The 20998-nt window shown below is 38.4% G+C and overlaps 1 protein-coding gene and 1 long non-coding RNA gene across 2 annotated transcripts in view; one reads left to right on the forward strand and one right to left on the reverse strand.

The window, feature by feature from the left end:
* Positions 1-17708: 17708 nt before the first annotated feature.
* On the reverse strand, positions 17709-19926 carry LOC311284423. Its single transcript, XR_014626209.1, has 4 exons — positions 19819-19926; positions 19173-19319; positions 18176-18325; positions 17709-17871 (listed from the first exon to the last, which is right to left on the reverse strand). It is a non-coding gene; the product is annotated as an uncharacterized lncRNA (long non-coding RNA).
* Positions 19927-20503: 577 nt separating this feature from the next.
* Positions 20504-20998, forward strand: part of LOC311284430 (uncharacterized protein) — a gene marked incomplete at both ends in the record, with an annotated part of 38838 nt that continues 38343 nt past the window's right edge. The window contains one exon of the mRNA XM_084399462.1: positions 20504-20602. Coding sequence (XP_084255588.1) covers positions 20504-20602 — 99 coding nt within the window. The remainder of the gene's footprint in view (positions 20603-20998) is intronic.

Consider the following 20998-nt stretch of genomic DNA (forward strand, 5'->3'; position numbering starts at 1 on the left):
AGGCAAAGTTGTTCAGGATGAGGAGATCTATCAAATGATATGCATATTGTGTGGATATTTGTAACACCACGTGATTACAGAGCCGTAAAACTCGTTAGCGCCAACTAGTGGCCGATTTCTTTCAAAATTCTTACAGACCTTTAGGGCCATGAGCCGAACATGCCCATTGAGTTTCGTTCCGATCGGCCTCCGTTAACCTTGTCTAATAGGTGCTCAAACTTCGTTGGCCGATGGCGGCCATGTTTTTTGAGATACGCCAATGTCCTCATACACATACATGGCACCTTGGACCAAGACACTGCATACCAATTTTCAAGTCAATCGGACTAACGGTCAGGTGGTTATAGCCTGTTTTATGTTTTTTTCATTTTATAGCGCCACCATGAGGCCAATCGTCGCGATTTTTTTACTGTGACCCCAGATTGAACTCATACATATGTGTACCAAGTTTGGTGAAGATACCTCATTTACATCGGGAGTTAAAGCCATTTTAGTAAAATAGGCCCCTCCCACAACGTACGTTTTGGCGCCCCTTAGCGACCGTGAATCGAAATTTCCACTTTTTTTCGATAATTATTGATATTCAGACTCCAGAGAACATTTCTGCACTGGTTTGGTTCCAATCGGGCAAAAAACCAGGGACTAGTTCGCAAAAGTAGGTTTTTGACAAAATTCAAAATGGCGGAAAATCTATCATGGCGGAAATGAAATCGGAGATATACGTTTTGTTCGTCAGGCATCCAGCTTTCCAATGATATAAGACACTTGAGTCTACAACATACGGTCTAGGAGTTATGAACAGTTTCGCGCTTTTGGTTGCTATAGCGCCACCTATGGGCCAATCGGGGTCATAATCTCTGAACCTTTCCTCGATTTTTGTACTACCATCTGTCAAAGTTTCAAAGTTCCAGCTCTTACGGTTTGGGCTGCACGATGCGTTTTACGGCGGAATAATAATAATAATAATTAAAGCTGCAAGCAGCATTTATCGGGGTTCAAGCAGTTAAGGCCTTTAAGCACACAAGCATCAAAAGACATTAAGTTTTATTTAGCAGGCATTTAACAATTGACATAATAGACGGAAAAGACCATTTACAGCCAATACAGGCAGTTTACCATGGGAAATATATGGTTTTAAAGCTTTTTAACAGTTATAGCGCCACCTTTGGTCCGATCTCCATAAAATTTGGCATGCTTGTTAATGATGTTATGTCACATATGCTCACCAATTTTTGTGAAGTTCTGAGTTTTCATTTATGATTTATAGGCATTTTAGTGTATTTTGCCAAGCCCCTTTTGTAAATGACCCTGTTACAGCCAGGCAAATGCAAAAGTTCAACTTTTTTTCGATAATTATTTATCTAGAGAGTCCAGAGAATTGTCCTAGACTGGTCTGGTTCCGATCGGGCGAAAAACCAGGGACTAGTTCACAAAAGTAGGTTTTTAACATATTCATGAATATTTAATGAACTGTTTGATTGACAGCAATGGTTCTAGAGGCAAAGTTGTTCAGCATGAGCAGATCTATCATATGATATGCATTTTGTGACGATAAGTGTAACACCACGTGATTACAGAGCCATAAAACTCGTTAGCGCCAACTAGTGGCCGATTTCTTTCAAAGTTCTTACAGACCTCTAGGGGCTTGAGCCGAACAGGCCCACTGAGTTTCGTTCTGATCGGCCTCCGTTAACCTTGTCTAATAGGTGCTCAAACTTCATTGGCCGATAGCGGCCATGTTTTTTGAGATACACCAATGTCCTCATAGACATACATGGCACCTTGGACCAAGACACTGCATACCAATTTTCAAGTCAATCGGACTAACGGTCAGGTGGTTATAGCCTGTTTTATGTTTTTTTCATATTATAGCGCCACCATGAGGCCAATCACCGCGATTTTTTTACTGTGACCTCAACTTGAGCTCTTACATATGTGTACCGAGTTTGGTGAAAATATCTCATTTCGTTCACGAGTTATAGCCATTTTTGTATAATTAGCTCCGCCTCCTGCGAACGTTTTGATACCCTTTAGCAACCGTGGATCGAAATTTTACATTTTTTTCAATAATTATTGATCTTCAGACTCCTGTGAATATTTCTGCACTGGTTTGGTTCCGATCAGGCGAAAAACCAGGGACTAGTTCGCAAAAGTAGGTTTTGGACAAAATCCAAAATGGCGGGAAAATTTGCATACCGGAAATGAAATCCTTGAGGCCTTTTTTGTTCGGCTTGACCCAAGGATTCCAAAGATATAAGACACTTGAGTCTGTGACAAAGGGTTGATGAGATTTAAGCAAAAATATGCCATTTTTTTGTTTTTTGCACTGTAGCGCCACCTATTGGCCAATCTAGCTCATATTCTCTGAACCTCTCCTCGATTTTTGTACTACCTTCTGGCCAAGTTTCAAGTCTCTAGCACTTACGGTTTAGGCTGCACGATGCGTTTTACGGCAGAATAATAATAATAATTAAAGCTGCAAGCAGCATTTATCGGGGTTCAAGCATTTAAGGCCTTTAAGCACATAAGCATTTAAGACATTACGTTTTATTTAACAAGCTTTTAACCACTGAAATTATAGATGGAAAAATCCATTTACAGCCAATATAGGCAATTTACCATAGGAAATATGTAGTTTTCAAACCTTTTTGCCAGTTATAGCGCCACCTATGGTCCGATCTACATGAAATTTTGCATGCTTGTTTAGAATGTTATGGCACATATGCTCACCAATTTTCGTGAAGTTCTGAGTTTTCGTTTAGGATTTATAGGCTTCTGAGTGCATTTTGCCACGCCCATTTTCTTTATGACCCAATTATACCCATGCGAAAAATGCAAAAGTTCAACTTTTTTTCGATAATTATTGATCTAGAGAGTCCAGAGAATTGTCCTAGACTGGTCTGGTTCTGATCGGGCGAAAAACCAGGGACTAGTTCGCAAAAGTAGGTTTTTAACATATTCATGAATATTTAATGAACAGTTTGATTGACAGTGATGGTTCTTGAGGCAAAGTTGTTCAGCATGAGCAGATCTATCAGATGATATGCATTTTGTGATGATAAGTGTAACACCACGTGATTACAGAGCCTTAAAACTCGTTAGCGCCAACTAGTGGCCGATTTCTTTCAAAATTCTTACAGACCTCTAGGGGCTTGAGCCGAACATGCCCATCGAGTTTCGCTCCGATCGGACTTCGTTAACGGTGCTCAAACCTCATTGGCCAATGGCGGCCATGTTTTTCGAGATACGCCAATATCCTTTTAGACACACATGGCCCCTTGGGCCAAGACACTGCGTACCAAATTTCAAGTCAATCTGACTAACGGTCAGGCGTCTATATGTTTTTTTTGTTTTATAGCGCCACCATGTGGCCAATCGACGCAATTTTTTTACTGTGACCTCAGATTGACCTCCTACACATGTGCACCAAGTTTGGTGAAGTTTACTAAATTACTTCTTGAGTTAAAGCCATTTTAGTAAAATAGGCTCCTCCCACAACGTTAATTTTGCACCCCCTAGCGACCGTGAATCGAAATTTCAACATTTTTTCAATAATTATTGATCTTCAGACACCAGAGAACAATTCTGCACTCGTTTGGTTGCGATCGGGTGAAAAACCAGGGACTAGTTCGCAAAAGTAGGTTTTCGACAAAATTCAAAATGGCGGAAAATCTATCATGGCGGAAATAAAATCGGAGATATACGTTTTGTTCGTCAGGCGTCCAGCTTTCCAATGATATAAGACACTTGAGTCTATGACTTACGGTCTAGGAGTTATGAGCAGTTTCGCGCTTTTGGTTGCTATAGCGCCACCTATGGGCCAATCGGGGTCATAATTTGATAACCTCTCCTCGATTTTTGTACTACCATCTGGCAAAGTTTCAAAGCTCCAGCTCTTACGGTTTGGGCTGCACGATGCGTTTTACGGCAGAAGAAAAATAATAATAATAATAATAATAAAAATCAGTACAATTACAATAGGGTTTCAGCACTTCGTGCTTGAACCCCTAATTAAAGCTGCAAGCAGCATTTATCGGGGTTCAAGCAGTTAAGGCCTTTAAGCACAAAAGCATCAAAAGTGATTAAGTTTTATTTACCAAGAATGTAACTACTGACATAATAGATGAAAAAGACCATTTACAGGAAATACCATAGGAAATATATGGTTTTAAAGCTTTTTAGCAGTTATAGCGCCACCTATCGTCCGATCTCCATGAAAATTGGCATGCTTGTTAATGATGTTATGTCACATATGCTCACCAATTTTTGTGAAGTTCTGAGTTTTCATTTAGGATTTATAGGCTTCTTAATGTTTTTTTTGCCACGCCCATTTTCTAAATGACCCTATTACAGCCATCTACATGCAAAAGTTCAACTTTTTTTTGATAATTATTGATCTAGAGTGTCCAGAGAATTGTCCTAGACTGGTCTGGTTTCGATCGGGCGAAAAACCTAGGACTAGTTTGCAAAAGTAGGTTTATAACATAATTACGAATATTTAATAACCGGTTTAATTGACAGCATTAGTTCTTGAGGCAAAGTTGTTCAGCATGAGCAGATCTATCAGATGATATGCATTTTGTGACGATAAGTGTAACACCACGTGATTACAGAGCCATAAAACTCGTTAGCGCCAACTAGTGGCCGATTTCTTTCAAAACTCTTACAGACCTCTAGGGCCATGAGTCGAACATGCCCATCGAGTTTCGTTCCGATCGGCCTCCGTTAACCTTGTCTAATAGGTGCTCAAATTTCATTGGTCGATGGCGGCCATGTTTTTCGAGATACGCCAATGTCCTCATAGACATACATGGCACCTTGGACCAAGACACTGCATACCAATTTTCAAGTCAATCGGACTAACGGTCACGTGGTCATAGCCGTTTTCATGTTTTTTTCATGTTATAGCGCCACCTAGTGTTCAATCGTCGCGATTTTTTTACTGTCACCCCAGATTGAACTCATACACATGTGCACCAAGTTTGGTGAAGATATCTAATTTCCTTCTCGAGTTATAGCCATTTTAGTAAAATAGGCTCCTCCCACAACATTAATTTATCACCCCCTGGCGATCAGGAATCGAAATTTCGACTTTTTTTCGATAATTATTGATATTCAGACTCCAGAGAACATTTCTGCACTGGTTTGGATCCAATTGGACAAAAAACCTAGGACTAGTTCGCAAAAGTAGGTTTTTAACAAAATTCAAAATGGCGGACAATTTGCATACAGGAAATGAAATCGGAGATATACGTTTTGACCATCAGGTTTCCAGCTTTCCAGTGATATAAGACACTTGAGTGTACGTCATACGGTCTAGGAGTTATGAGCAGTTTCGCGCTTTTGGTTGCTATAGCGCCACCTATGGGCCAATTGGGGTCATATTCTCTGAACCTCTCCTCGATTTTTGTACTACCATCTGGCAAAGTTTCAAGGTTCCAGCTCTTACGGTTTGGGCTGCACGATGCGTTTTACGGCAGAATAATAATAATAATAAAAATCAGCACAATTACAATAGGGTTTCAGCATTTCATGCTTGAACCCCTAATAATAAAAATCAGCACAATTACAATAGGGTTTCAGCATTTCATGCTTGAACCCCTAATTAAAGCTGCAAGCAGCATTTATCGGGGTTCAAGCAGTTAAGGCCTTTAAGCACACAAGCATCAAAAGACATTAAGTTTTATTTAGCAGGCATTTAACAATTGACATAATAGACGGAAAAGACCATTTACAGCCAATACAGGCAGTTTACCATGGGAAATATATGGTTTTAAAGCTTTTTAACAGTTATAGCGCCACCTTTGGTCCGATCTCCATAAAATTTGGCATGCTTGTTAATGATGTTATGTCACATATGCTCACCAATTTTTGTGAAGTTCTGAGTTTTCATTTATGATTTATAGGCATTTTAGTGTATTTTGCCAAGCCCCTTTTGTAAATTACCCTGTTACAGCCAGGCAAATGCAAAAGTTCAACTTTTTTTCGATAATTATTTATCTAGAGAGTCCAGAGAATTGTCCTAGACTGGTCTGGTTCCGATCGGGCGAAAAACCAGGGACTAGTTCGCAAAAGTAGGTTTTTAACATATTCATGAATATTTAATGAACTGTTTGATTGACAGCAATGGTTCTAGAGGCAAAGTTGTTCAGCATGAGCAGATCTATCATATGATATGCATTTTGTGACGATAAGTGTAACACCACGTGATTACAGAGCCATAAAACTCGTTAGCGCCAACTAGTGGCCGATTTCTTTCAAAGTTCTTACAGACCTCTAGGGGCTTGAGCCGAACAGGCCCACTGAGTTTCGTTCTGATCGGCCTCCGTTAACCTTGTCTAATAGGTGCTCAAACTTCATTGGCCGATAGCGGCCATGTTTTTTGAGATACACCAATGTCCTCATAGACATACATGGCACCTTGGACCAAGACACTGCATACCAATTTTCAAGTCAATCGGACTAACGGTCAGGTGGTTATAGCCTGTTTTATGTTTTTTTCATATTATAGCGCCACCATGAGGCCAATCACCGCGATTTTTTTACTGTGACCTCAACTTGAGCTCTTACATATGTGTACCGAGTTTGGTGAAAATATCTCATTTCGTTCACGAGTTATAGCCATTTTTGTATAATTAGCTCCGCCTCCTGCGAACGTTTTGATACCCTTTAGCAACCGTGGATCGAAATTTTACATTTTTTTCAATAATTATTGATCTTCAGACTCCTGTGAATATTTCTGCACTGGTTTGGTTCCGATCAGGCGAAAAACCAGGGACTAGTTCGCAAAAGTAGGTTTTGGACAAAATCCAAAATGGCGGGAAAATTTGCATACCGGAAATGAAATCCTTGAGGCCTTTTTTGTTCGGCTTGACCCAAGGATTCCAAAGATATAAGACACTTGAGTCTGTGACAAAGGGTTGATGAGATTTAAGCAAAAATATGCCATTTTTTTGTTTTTTGCACTGTAGCGCCACCTATTGGCCAATCTAGCTCATATTCTCTGAACCTCTCCTCGATTTTTGTACTACCTTCTGGCCAAGTTTCAAGTCTCTAGCACTTACGGTTTAGGCTGCACGATGCGTTTTACGGCAGAATAATAATAATAATTAAAGCTGCAAGCAGCATTTATCGGGGTTCAAGCAATTAAGGCCTTTAAGGCCTTTAAGCATAAAAGCATCAAAAGTTATTAAGATTTATTTAGCAAGCATGTAACTACTGACATAATAGATGAAAAAGACCATTTATCCTAGGAAATATATGGTTTTAAAGCTTTTTAACAGTTATAGCGCCACCTTTGGTCCGATCTCCATAAAATTTGGCATGCTTGTTAATGATGTTATTTCACATATGTTCACCAATTTTTGTGAAGTTCTGAGTTTTTATTTATGATTTATAGGTTTTTTTATTTATTTTGCCCCGCCCATTTTATAAATGACCCTATTACAGCCATCCAAATGCAAAAGTTCAACTTTTTTTTGATAATTATTGATCTAGAGAGTCCAGAGAATTGTCCTAGACTGGTCTGGTTCCGATCGGGCGAAAAACCAGGGACTAGTTCGCAAAAGTAGGTTTTTAACATAATTACAAATATTTAATGAACGGTTTGATTGACAGCAATAGTTCTTGAGGCAAAGTTGTTCAGCATGAGCAGATCTATCAAATGATATGCATTTTGTGACAATAAGTGTAACACCACGTGATTACAGAGCCATTAAACTCGTTAGCGCCAACTAGTGGCCGATTTATTTCAAAATTCTTACAGACCTCTAGGGGCTTGAGCCGAACATGCCCACTGAGTTTCGTTCTGATTGGCCTCCGTTAACCTTGTCTAATAGGTGCTCAAACTTCATTGGCCGATGGCGGCCATGTTTTTCGAGATACACCAATGTCCTCATAGACATACATGGCACCTTGGACCAAGACACTGCATACCAATTTTCAAGTCAATCGGACAAACGGTCAGGTGGTTATAGCCTGTTTTATGTTTTTTTAATGTTATAGCGCCACCATGTGGCTAATCACCGCGATTTCTTTACTGTGACCTTAGATTGACCTCTTACACATGTGTACCAAGTTTGGTGAAGATAACTCATTTACTTCTGGAGTTATAGCCATTTTAGTAAAACTAGCTCCGCCTCCTTCGAACGTTTTGGCGCCCCTTAGCGACCGTGAATCAAAATTTAATCAGACTCCAGAGAACATTTCTGCACTTGTTTGGTTCCGATCGGACAAAAAACCTAGGACTAGTTCGCAAAAGTAGGTTTTGGACAAAATCCAAAATGGCGGAAAATTTGCATACCGGAAAGGAAATCCTTGAGGCCTTTTTTGTTCGGCTTGAGCCAAGGATTCCAATGATATAAGACACTTGAGTCTGTGACAAAGGGTTGGTGAGATTTAAGCAAAAATATGCCATTTTTTTGGTTTTTGCACTGTAGCGCCACCTATTGGCCAATCTGGCTCATATTTTGATAACCTCTCCTCGATTTTTGTACTACCATATGGCAAAGTTTCAAGTCTCTAGCACTTACGGTTTGGGCTGCACGATGCGTTTTACGGCAGAAGAAAAATAATAATAATAAAAATCCTTACAATTACAATAGGGTTTCAGCACTTCGTGCTTGAACCCCTAATTAAAGCTGCAAGCAGCATTTATCGGGGTTCAAGCATTTAAGGCCTTTAAGCACATAAGCATTTAAGACATTAAGTTTTATTTGGAAAGCTTTTAACCACTGAAATAATAGATGGAAAAGACCATTTACAGCCAAAACAGGCAATTTACCATAGGAAATATATGGTTTTCAAAGCTTTTTAACAGTTATAGCGCCACCTATCCTACGATCTTCATGAAATTTTACATGCTTGTTTAGACTGTTATGGTACATATGCTCACCAATTTTTGTGAAGTTCTGAGTTTTCGTTTAGGATTTATAGGCTTTTAAATGCATTTTGCCACGCCCATTTTCTTTATGACCCAATATACCCATGCGAAAAATGCTAAAGTTCAACTTTTTTTTGATAATTATTGATCTAGAGAGTCCAGAGAATTACCCTAGACTTGTTTGGTTCCGATCGGGCAAAAAACCAGGGACTAGTTCGCAAAAGTAGGTTTTTAACATATTCATGAATATTTAATTAACTGTTTGATTGACAGCAATGGTTCTAGAGGCAAAGTTGTTCAGCATGAGCATGTCTATCAAATGATATGCATTTTGTGGCGATAAGTGTAACACCACGTGATTACAGAGCCATAAAACTTGTTAGCGCCAACTAGTGGCCGATTTCTTTCAAAACTCTTACAGACCTTTAGGGCCATGAGCCAAACATGCCCATTGAGTTTCGTTCCGATCGGCCTCCGTTAACCTTGTCTAATAGGTGCTCAAACTTCGTTGGCCGATGGCGGCCATGTTTTTTGAGATACGCCAATGTCCTCATACACATACATGGCACCTTGGACCAAGACACTGCATACCAATTTTCAAGTCAATCGGACTAACGGTCAGGTGGTTATAGCCTGTTTTATGTTTTTTTCATTTTATAGCGCCACCATGAGGCCAATCGTCGCGATTTTTTTATTGTGACCCCAGAGTAAGCTCATACACATGTGTACCAAGTTTGGTGAAGATACCTCATTTACATCGGGAGTTATAGCCATTTTAGTAAAATAGGCCCCTCCCACAACGTACGTTTTGGCGCCCCTTAGCGACCGTGAATCGAAATTTCCACTTTTTTTCGATAATTATTGATATTCAGTCTCCAGAGAACATTTCTGCACTAGTTTGGTTCCAATCGGGCAAAAAACCAGGGACTAGTTCGCAAAAGTAGATTTTTGACAAAATTCAAAATGGCGGAAAATCTATCATGGCGGAAATGAAATCGGAGATATACGTTTTGTTCGTCAGGCGTCCAGCTTTCCAATGATATAAGACACTTGAGTCTACGACATACGGTCTAGGAGTTATGAGCAGTTTCGCGCTTTTGGTTGTTATAGCGCCACCTATGGGCCAATCGGGGTCATAATCTCTGAACCTTTCCTCGATTTTTGTACTACCATCTGTCAAAGTTTCAAAGTTCCAGCTCTTACGGTTTGGGCTGCACGATGCGTTTTAGGGCGGAATAATAATAATAATAATTAAAGCTGCAAGCAGCATTTATCGGGGTTCAAGCAGTTAAGGCCTTTAAGCACAAAAGCATCAAAAGTGATTAAGTTTTATTTACCAAGAATGTAACTACTGACATAATAGATGAAAAAGACCATTTACAGGAAATACCATAGGAAATATATGATTTTAAAGCTTTTTAGCAGTTATAGCGCCACCTATCGTCCGATCTCCATAAAAATTGGGATGCTTGTTAATGATGTTATGTCACATATGCTCACCAATTTTTGTGAAGTTCTGAGTTTTCATTTAGGATTTATAGGCTTTTTAATGTTTTTTTTGCCACGCCCATTTTCTAAATGACCCTATTACAGCCATCTACATGCAAAAGTTCAACTTTTTTTTGATAATTATTCATCTAGAGTGTCCAGAGAATTGTCCTAGACTGGTCTGGTTTCGATCGGGCGAAAAACCTAGGACTAGTTTGCAAAAGTAGGTTTATAACATAATTACGAATATTTAATAACCGGTTTAATTGACAGCATTAGTTCTTGAGGCAAAGTTGTTCAGCATGAGCAGATCTATCAGATGATATGCATTTTGTGACGATAAGTGTAACACCACGTGATTACAGAGCCATAAAACTCGTTAGCGCCAACTAGTGGCCGATTTCTTTCAAAACTCTTACAGACCTCTAGGGCCATGAGTCGAACATGCCCATCGAGTTTCGTTCCGATCGGCCTCCGTTAACCTTGTCTAATAGGTGCTCAAATTTCATTGGTCGATGGCGGCCATGTTTTTCGAGATACGCCAATGTCCTCATAGACATACATGGCACCTTGGACCAAGACACTGCATACCAATTTTCAAGTCAATCGGACTAACGGTCACGTGGTCATAGCCGTTTTCATGTTTTTTTCATGTTATAGCGCCACCTAGTGTTCAATCGTCGCGATTTTTTTACTGTGACCCCAGATTGAACTCATACACATGTGCACCAAGTTTGGTGAAGATATCTAATTTCCTTCTCGAGTTATAGCCATTTTAGTAAAATAGGCTCCTCCCACAACATTAATTTATCACCCCCTGGCGATCAGGAATCGAAATTTCGACTTTTTTTCGATAATTATTGATATTCAGACTCCAGAGAACATTTCTGCACTGGTTTGGATCCAATTGGACAAAAAACCTAGGACTAGTTCGCAAAAGTAGGTTTTTAACAAAATTCAAAATGGCGGACAATTTGCATACAGGAAATGAAATCGGAGATATACGTTTTGACCATCAGGTTTCCAGCTTTCCAGTGATATAAGACACTTGAGTCTACGTCATACGGTCTAGGAGTTATGAGCAGTTTCGCGCTTTTGGTTGCTATAGCGCCACCTATGGGCCAATTGGGGTCATATTCTCTGAACCTCTCCTCGATTTTTGTACTACCATCTGGCAAAGTTTCAAGGTTCCAGCTCTTACGGTTTGGGCTGCACGATGCGTTTTACGGCAGAATAATAATAATAATAAAAATCAGCACAATTACAATAGGGTTTCAGCATTTCATGCTTGAACCCCTAATAATAAAAATCAGCACAATTACAATAGGGTTTCAGCATTTCATGCTTGAACCCCTAATAATTAAAGCTGCAAGCAGCATTTATCGGGGTTCAAGCAGTTAAGGCCTTTAAGACCTTTAAGCACAAAAGCATCAAAAGTTATTAAGTTTTATTTAGCAAGCATTTAACCACTGACATATATGACTCCAACGTCACAGTCAGTGTTATGCTGGGATTCACTCATTTTTCAGCGGTCTTTTGCAAACAGGAGATTTACACATGAAGGAGAAAACAATGGTGTTTGAGGCTCACGGTATGTCAGTTCCATGTCCAGAACTCTTATCATTCAACTATGCCAAGATAAATACAGTTTTCAATTGTATGGCACCTTTAAAATAGATGATTAGTAATGTAATGCTTACTTGCAGTCTGAAATGGCTTTAACAAAAGAAGAAAAATATTCTTAGATTTCTGTTCATTCTAATCATGTACAAATAAAGTAGCACAGTAAGATTACATTTATTTGAATGCATTAGTGAGTGTGTGATTGTGCTGTGTGTGCAGCTTATCAATACTAAAAGTGAAGGTGTAGTTGATATCTTTGGTGATAATATCTGTAATCATAAAAAACAAAAACAATTTAGAAATAAAGAATTAAAATTACAAATAATATTCTATTAAGATATGAGTTACAATAACATGATTTGTAATAGTAATAATATCAATAATATATGCACAATACACACAGTTTAGACTATCAGGTCTGTGTTTTACAAAAACATTAGTATTGCAGCCAATGTGAGTCTGTGGGATTTATAAACAGACAAAATATGATTTGAAATGTTATTTTAATGATTTTATTAAGTTTAAACAATATTTCAAATGGGAAAAAAAAATGAAAAATTATATTTTAGTGGGTAGAATGAACCAATGAGTGTTCTTCTTCTGGTGGTTAAAATGTAAATGAAAACAATAATACTTAAACAATAATACTTAATACACTAACCATGCTTGAACACACACATGCACACACATTTTGTTGTAGATGTAGATATTTAAAATAAAAGATAGGTAACAAAATGATAATTGCAAATCTCCTCTGTATAACACCATTTTCAGATTTCAAATTAATCACTGAGAGGCAGAATTGTTCAAACTGAGAGCTCAGTACAAATGAAGTGATAAACTTTGACAAAACATGATTGTGTTATAATAGGTGATTTTCATGCAAGTAATTTTATATAGTCCAAAACTTAATGCAAAAGCACAGATGAAAATATTTTATTAAGTAGAATGTCCTGCAGAGGGCAGTAGAAGACCACTAATTGACTCACTTTCATTTGAAAGACTTTTTTATCCACCAGTAAAACAAAGCAGTTTCTCCATGTTCTTTCCATTAAGCATGCTTACACACACAGACACACACACAGACACAAACACATCCACACACACAAAGACAAATGTTTTCAATGTTTTTAGGATGTGATATTGTGAAAATATCTTCATCTCCTCATCCTGAACAACTTTGACTCAAGAATTACTAATGTCAATCAAACCGTTCATAATCATAATAAAAAAAAAAAATATATATATATATACAAATATCATAATAAAATAAAAAAACATCATAAAAAAAGATTGCTTCTTAAAGCATTTGTTTATTTCCCAATACTGAAAGCGAATTAAAAGATCATGCGTAATCCTGCTGCTCCCTCTAGTGGACAACAGTGGAATTACAGTCTCCATCTTACAGTTGAAGTGTTTGAATGAATGGGAATTTGGTTTTTCACTTATATCTCGGGAACCAGAAGGCGAAAAATTCTGAAACTCAGAGCATAGATAGTGCTTGAGGAGTCCTGTTGAATGAGACCATCGCAGTGTTTTTGGGCGATTGGGCCCGGGAGTTATGAGGCATATTATTTTGGGGCTTTTATCTCTGGAATGCCCAGGGCAAATTACACCACATTTGAATCGATGTTAGCCAAGGACGCGCCCTTTCCAACGAGCTCTCACACAAGGTTCGGGGTGGTCTGGGTCGGGAGTTACGGGCGTTCAAAGTCGGGGTCCCGCGGACTAACGATCCGCGGGGGGGGGGGCGCTCCCGAGGCCCGCGACCATACGTTTCGATCAAGAGCCCGGAGACGTCCTTACCATCAAAATTTGAGCGCGCAGCGACTTTCCGTTTTCGAGTTATGAGTGAATTTGTACTGGGGGGGCGTGGCCTAAATGGCGGCCTCCGTTTTTACTTTCGTTTCTGGATTCCATTCATTAATGTGACACAATTGTCAATAGTAATACTTCAATAGATGAGTTTTGACAAAATGTGATTGTAAATGTTAAAATAATGATTTTATAAAGTCTAAATATGAATTATATAGCAATATTAGGGAGTAGTATGATGAAATGACAGCAGGGGGCAGTACAATACCACTTATTGGCTTAATATGCCATGTTATATATTTTTTTACATTTTTAACTGTTATAGAGGCAAATTTTGTCCGATCTGTCTGAAATTTTTCATACTTCTTAAGAGTCACATGTTCTGACTTGTTTTTATTAAAGAGATATAGGCTTTTGGAGACACTTGGTCAAGGCTACATATTGAAGTGACACTATTATAGCCATCCAAATGAAGAAGTTATACTTTTTCTGATAATTATTGATCTAGAGAGTCCAGAGAATTGCACTGCACTGGTTTTGAACATTATTATATGAACATTATATGATTATATGAAAATACCATTTACAGCCAATACGGGCAATTTACCATATAATATATGATTTTAAAGCGTTTTAACAGTTATAGCGCCACCTATTGTCCGATCTCCATGAAATGTTGCATGCTTGTTAAGGATGTTATGTCACATATGCTCACCAATTTTTGTGAAGTTCTGAGTTTTTATTTAGGATTTATAGACTTTTTAGTGTATTTTGCCACGCCCATTTTATAAATGACCCTATTACAGCCATTCAAATGCAAAAGTTCAACTTTTTTTCGATAATTATTGATCTAGAGAGTCCAAAGAATTGTCCTAGACTGGTTTGGTTCCGATCGGGCGAAAAACCAGGGACTAGTTCGCAAAAGTAGGTTTTTAACATGTTCGCGAATATTTAATGAACGGTTTGATTGACAGCAATGGTTCTAGAGGCAAAGTTGTTCAGCATAAGCAGATCTATCAAATGATATGCATTTTGTGATGATAAGTGTAACACCACGTGATTACAGAGCCATAAAACTCATTAGCGCCAACTAGTGGCCGATTTCTTTCAAAATTCTTACAGACCTCTAGGGCCATGAGCCGAACATGCCCATTGAGTTTCGTTCCGATCGGCCTCCGTTAACCTTGTCTAATAGGTGCTCAAACTTCATTGGCCGATGGCGGCCATGTTTTTTGAGATACGCCAATGTTCTCATACACATACATGGCACCTTGGACCAAGACACTGCATACCAATTTTCAAGTCAATCGGAGTAACGGTCAGGTGGTTATAGCCTGTTTTATGTTTTTTTCATGTTATAGCGCCACCATGAGGCCAATCGTCGCGATTTTTTTACTGTGACCCCAGATTGAACTCATACACATGTGTACCAAGTTTGGTGAAGATACCTCATTTACATCGGGAGTTATAGCCATTTTAGTAAAATAGGCCCCTCCCACAACGTCCGTTTTGGCGCCCCTTAGCGACCGTGAATCGAAATTTCCACTTTTTTTCGATAATTATTGATATTCAGACTCCAGAGAACATTTCTGCACTGGTTTGGTTCCAATCGGGCAAAAAACCAGGGACTAGTTCGCAAAAGTAGGTTTTTGACTAAATTCAAAATGGCGGAAAATCTATCATGGCGGAAATGAAATCGGAGATATACGTTTTGTTCGTCAGGCATCCAGCTTTCCAATGATATAAGACACTTGAGTCTACGACATACGGTCTAGGAGTTATGAACAGTTTCGCGCTTTTGGTTGCTATAGCGCCACCTATGGGCCAATCGGGGTCATAATCTCTGAACCTTTCCTCGATTTTTGTACTACCATCTGTCAAAGTTTCAAAGTTCCAGCTCTTACGGTTTGGGCTGCACGATGCGTTTTACGGCGGAATAATAATAATAATAATAATAATAATAATAATAATAATAATAATTAAAGCTGCAAGCAGCATTTATCGGGGTTCAAGCATTTAAGGCCTTTAAGCACATAAGCATTTAAGACATTAAGATTTATTTAGAAAGCTTTTAACCACTGAAATAATAGATGGAAAAGTCCATTTACAGCCAATACAGGCAAGCTTTTTAACAGTTATAGCGCCACCTATCGTCCGATCTTCATGAAATTTTACATGCTTGTTTAGAATGTTATGGCACATATGCTCACCAATTTTCGTGAAGTTCTGAGTTTTCGTTTAGGATTTATAAGCTTTTGAGTGCATTTTGCCACGCCCATTTTCTTTATGACCCAATATACCCATGCGAAAAATGCTAAAGTTCAACTTTTTTTTGATAATTATTTATCTAGAGAGTCCATAGAATTGTCCTAGACTTGTTTGGTTCCGATCGGGCGAAAAACCTAGGACTAGTTCGCAAAAGTAGGTTTTTAACATAATTATAAATATTTAATGAACGGTTTGATTGACAGCAATAGTTCTTGAGGCAAAGTTGTTCAGCATGAGCAGATCTATCAAATGATATGCATTTTGTGACAATAAGTGTAACACCACGTGATTACAGAGCCATTAAACTCGTTAGCGCCAACTAGTGGCCGATTTCTTTAAAAATTCTTACAGACCTCTAGGGGCTTGAGCCGAACATGCCCACTGAGTTTCGTTCTGATTGGCCTCCGTTAACCTTGTCTAATAGGTGCTCAAACTTCATTGGCCGATGGCGGCCATGTTTTTCGAGATACACCAATGTCCTCATAGACATACATGGCACCTTGGACCAAGACACTGCATACCAATTTTCAAGTCAATCGGACAAACGGTCAGGTGGTTATAGCCTGTTTTATGTTTTTTTAATGTTATAGCGCCACCATGTGGCTAATCACCACGATTTCTTTACTGTGACCTTAGATTGACCTCTTACACATGTGTACCAAGTTTGGTGAAGATAACTCATTTACTTCTGGAGTTATAGCCATTTTAGTAAAACTAGCTCCGCCTCCTTCGAACGTTTTGGCGCCCCTTAGCGACCGTGAATCGAAATTTAAACTTTTTTTTTAATAATTATTTATATTCAGACTCCAGAGAACATTTCTGCACTGGTTTAGTTCCGATCGGACAAAAAACCTAGGACTAGTTTGCAAAAGTAGGTTTTGGACAAAATCCAAAATGGCGGAAAATTTGCATACCGGAAAGGAAATCTTTGAGGCCTTTTTTGTTCGGCTTGAGCCAAGGATTCCAATGATATAAGACACTTGAGTCTGTGACAAAGGGTTGGTGAGATTTAAGCAAAAATATGCCATTTTTTTGGTTTTTGCACTGTAGCGCCACCTATAGGCCAATCTGGCTCATATTCTCTGAACCTCTCCTCGATTTTTGTACTACCATCTGGCAAAGTTTCAAGTCTCTAGCACTTACGGTTTGGGCTGTACGATGCGTTTTAGGGGAAAATAATAATAATAATAATAAAAATCCTTACAATAACAATAGGGTTTCAGCACTTCGTGCTTGAACCCCTAATAATAAAAATCAGCACAATTACAATAGGGTTTCAGCACTTCGTGCTTGAACCCCTAAAAATCCTTACAATTACAATAGGGTTTCAGCACTTCGTGCTTGAACCCCTAATAATAATAATAAAAATCAGTACAATTACAATAGGGTTTCAGCACTTCGTGCTTGAACCCCTAATAAATTACTAAAATGTTTAGACAGTCTCCTTCTGTTTTTTCATGACACATTCATAATCATTACATTTGCTGGTACACTGTAGCAAGCTTTATGCGTGCGTTTGAGCTCTGATTATGCTATGTAATAGGCTATATAGACAATTAAAGGCTTGTTATTAAGATTTATGGATTATTAATATTAACGCGCAATATTAGTCGACTAATTGCTTAAATGAACGACTACTAATTGACTGCAAAAGTCTTTAGTCGAGGGCAGCCCTACAAGGAAAACCAAACCCCATCAGGTGACAGAAATGGAGAAATAACCTTTGGAGAAAGTCAACTTGCCTTTGTTTCAGTTGAGGGTAAACCACACTCTTCATCCGAGTCATTGGCCTGAAACTTTGAAAAAACGAAAAGAGATCAGTGAAAATCTGGGGTAAAATCTTTGCGTGACCGGGGAGCTGCCGCTCAACCTGTCACTCAACCCGTCACCGCTAGAGGCAGCTAACGATGACTGGTCGAGTAGCAGGCGCATATAACGGTGGCTGGTCGAGTGGCAGGCGCATAAAACGGTGGCTGGTCGAGTGACAGCTGCCTCTAGCGGTGACGGGTTGAGTGACAGGTCCCCCTGTCACGCAAAGATTTTACCCCCTCTCGAAAATCAATAGAGAAAGAATTTTAAAGAAAAAAACAAAGGACTTACCATTTCAGGACTCCCTATGTTTGTAGCATCATCAGAACTGGTGTGATGATCTGGACAGAGATGGCTCGCTATGTTTGTGGCCTCATCAGATCTAGTATCATGATCAGAAGTGAATGCCAGGGGTCTGGCAGCCTTCTTAATCGTTGCTTGCTTTACATGGACAAAAATGTTAATAAGTGGTGGATGAGGAGAGACTCCTGATATGATTGTAAAGCTTTGGGTGTAGAATAGTACATATTAAAGTGATATGCTATAGAGCTGGTAAGTCCCGCCCCTTCCGCTAACCCCACTGGACCTCTAGGTTGAAAAATCGTCAATGCAAGTGAATGAGAGAAAATAATCATTTTCTGGTCCCGTTTGAATTTTGCCATGAATGTGAACATATGTTGTCTGTGAATTTTTTATATAATTTTTCGTGTAAAGAATGCTACAATTTAGCGGGTAGAATTTTGATACGGTTAGACTTTGTGTGAGAGCACTTTGTGGTCTACAACTCTTCTCTGCTTTCGACGCGTTTGAGCTGAAGAAAGAACAGCCTATTTTGTTTGAATGGTGACATTTGGGTACAAAACACACAGGCTTCTCGATCTGTCTCCATAGATTATCGCACCGTGATTTGTGGAGGTAAAATGTGTTATGGGGTGACGTCGTCACATATGCGACATGTAGTCTTTCTCGTTATGTCTTTTCCACAACTGCTAGCCAAAGAATCATACGTACTGTCAAACTCGTTACATTAAAAATTATATAAAAAATTCACAGACAACATATGTTCACATTAATGGCACAATTCAAACGGGACCAGAAAATAATTATTTTCTCTCATTCACTTGCATTGACGATTTTTCAACCTAGAGGTCCACTTGGGGTTTTACGGATGGGCGGGACTTACCAGCTCTATAGAAATGCTTCATTGTTTCTAAGTAAATGTCCCCTAGTTCTGTTTATAAAGCATATCAAAATGTAGCCAAATCCTCAAGAAAACAGCATGCATTACTTTATTAAGACATTGTGGAAAATCATCATCAGAGCTAGTGTGTTGATCTTGTGTGGCTAGGGCCAGGGCCCTGTTCTGAGAAAGGGAATTCTTCAGGTTTTGTAATATCTGGTCTCTGGCTGCTTCTTTGATATTGGTTTGCTTTCCCTGAAAAAAGTAAGTGAGAAATAAATCAAACAGTTGTTAACATCTTCACAATGTCACATTCATGATGACATACTGAAAATTGATGCAGTATGTCTGATTTAAAAAATAGTTTTGGCAGCCTTCACAAAAAATATTTTTGCTTCCATTACAATACTCCAATTTGAGTAAAAAATAGAAAGAAACAAAGTACTAACTTGACTACTTTATAAATAAATTTTATATTAAAAAATCTTTCATTTTACTTCAAATTAGCACATTTGTGGACTAAAACACCTGAGGGTAGAGAGTTAAGGGACCCTGATGACAAGTGTTCAGATTGCATAGAGAGGCTAATATTTAATGTATGGACTCAACTTAGAATAGCATGTGGCAAATTAGTAAATTACTGTCATTATAAAATATTTATTATAATATCCAACTGAATCTTTGACCTTTCTAAAGATGTATAGTTTGTTAATATAGCCTACAATTAGCCTAATAATTATGCACATCCACTCACCAGCCTGGCTTTTTTAGCCTTCACCACGTTGTTGGTGTCCAACCTTTTCTTTTTAATGCGAACACCCCTGTTTTCGTCCTTGTTCCATATATCGCTTCCCAAAAGGAATACATTTTTCTTTGAGACGAGATCTTTGAAAGAATCTAATATAAGAGTAAAGAAGTTTAGCCTACAACAGCTACACATAAAGTGACTCAATAACGCAATTAAATAGTTGAAAGTGTTTAAATAAAAACAGGCTTAACGTCAACTTACCTCCAAATAGCAGGACTTTAGCAGGCACCGTTTTCTCTGGTTCTTTACGTGTAGGACATTTTATTTCAAGCCAATCGTCGTCTCCATCAAGGTCAGGTTTCGATGTAATTTGACTTAGCTGGTCTACATTGGATAGAAGAATAGATGTGCTCTCCACTTTTAACGATTTGTCAAACAAGTAATAAATTGCGAATTGAAACGCCATCGTGTCTTCGTAACGTCTCCTGCTATGAAAAACCTCACGTTAGCGCGGGAGCTTCAGGCGAAATGAGAAGGCTACACTCTGCAGCTCTGATTGGCTGAATTCAACACTACGAGACATGATTGGTCAAATACCGTGGCGCCAATTTTTCTCAAATTCAAACCCATATACCGGTAATAAATACAGATATAACATTTTCATTTTGGTGTAGGCTACCCTGAAATAATCATGGCATCAAAACGCAAGTATAAGACACATTTGAATTCCGTTGGGACTCCACCAGATATGTCAAGAACCTCAAAACACAGAAAACTTCAACAGAATCAGGTAAACAAAAAACATTATATTACAGTATTACCAATCGTAATGATTAAGGGTATCCTTGTGAGACCCAGACATTTTTTTTAACATAGTATTTTTGTCATCATTGTTAGCATAAGAAACAAATGTAAAGATGTTGATGTTTTTTTGATTTTTTTATTCATATGTATAGCTATGTTTACTTTAGTGTACTTAAGACATGGCTTTTTTATCACCAATCAATATTTATGCTTCAGGATATATATATTTTTTAACAAAGTCTGTATAAGCTACTTTTAATTGTCATGTTATAAAATATATAAAGGAATGAATTGATATAGGCTACCATTTGACTTTATGCAATATGTGGGTAAAATGGCCATAAATGGGGTTTCCCATCTAAAACAATGGATCTATAAGCTA

This window comes from Rutilus rutilus (assembly GCF_951802725.1).
Source record: "Rutilus rutilus genome assembly, chromosome: 24".
NCBI classification, from domain to species: domain Eukaryota; kingdom Metazoa; phylum Chordata; class Actinopteri; order Cypriniformes; family Leuciscidae; genus Rutilus; species Rutilus rutilus.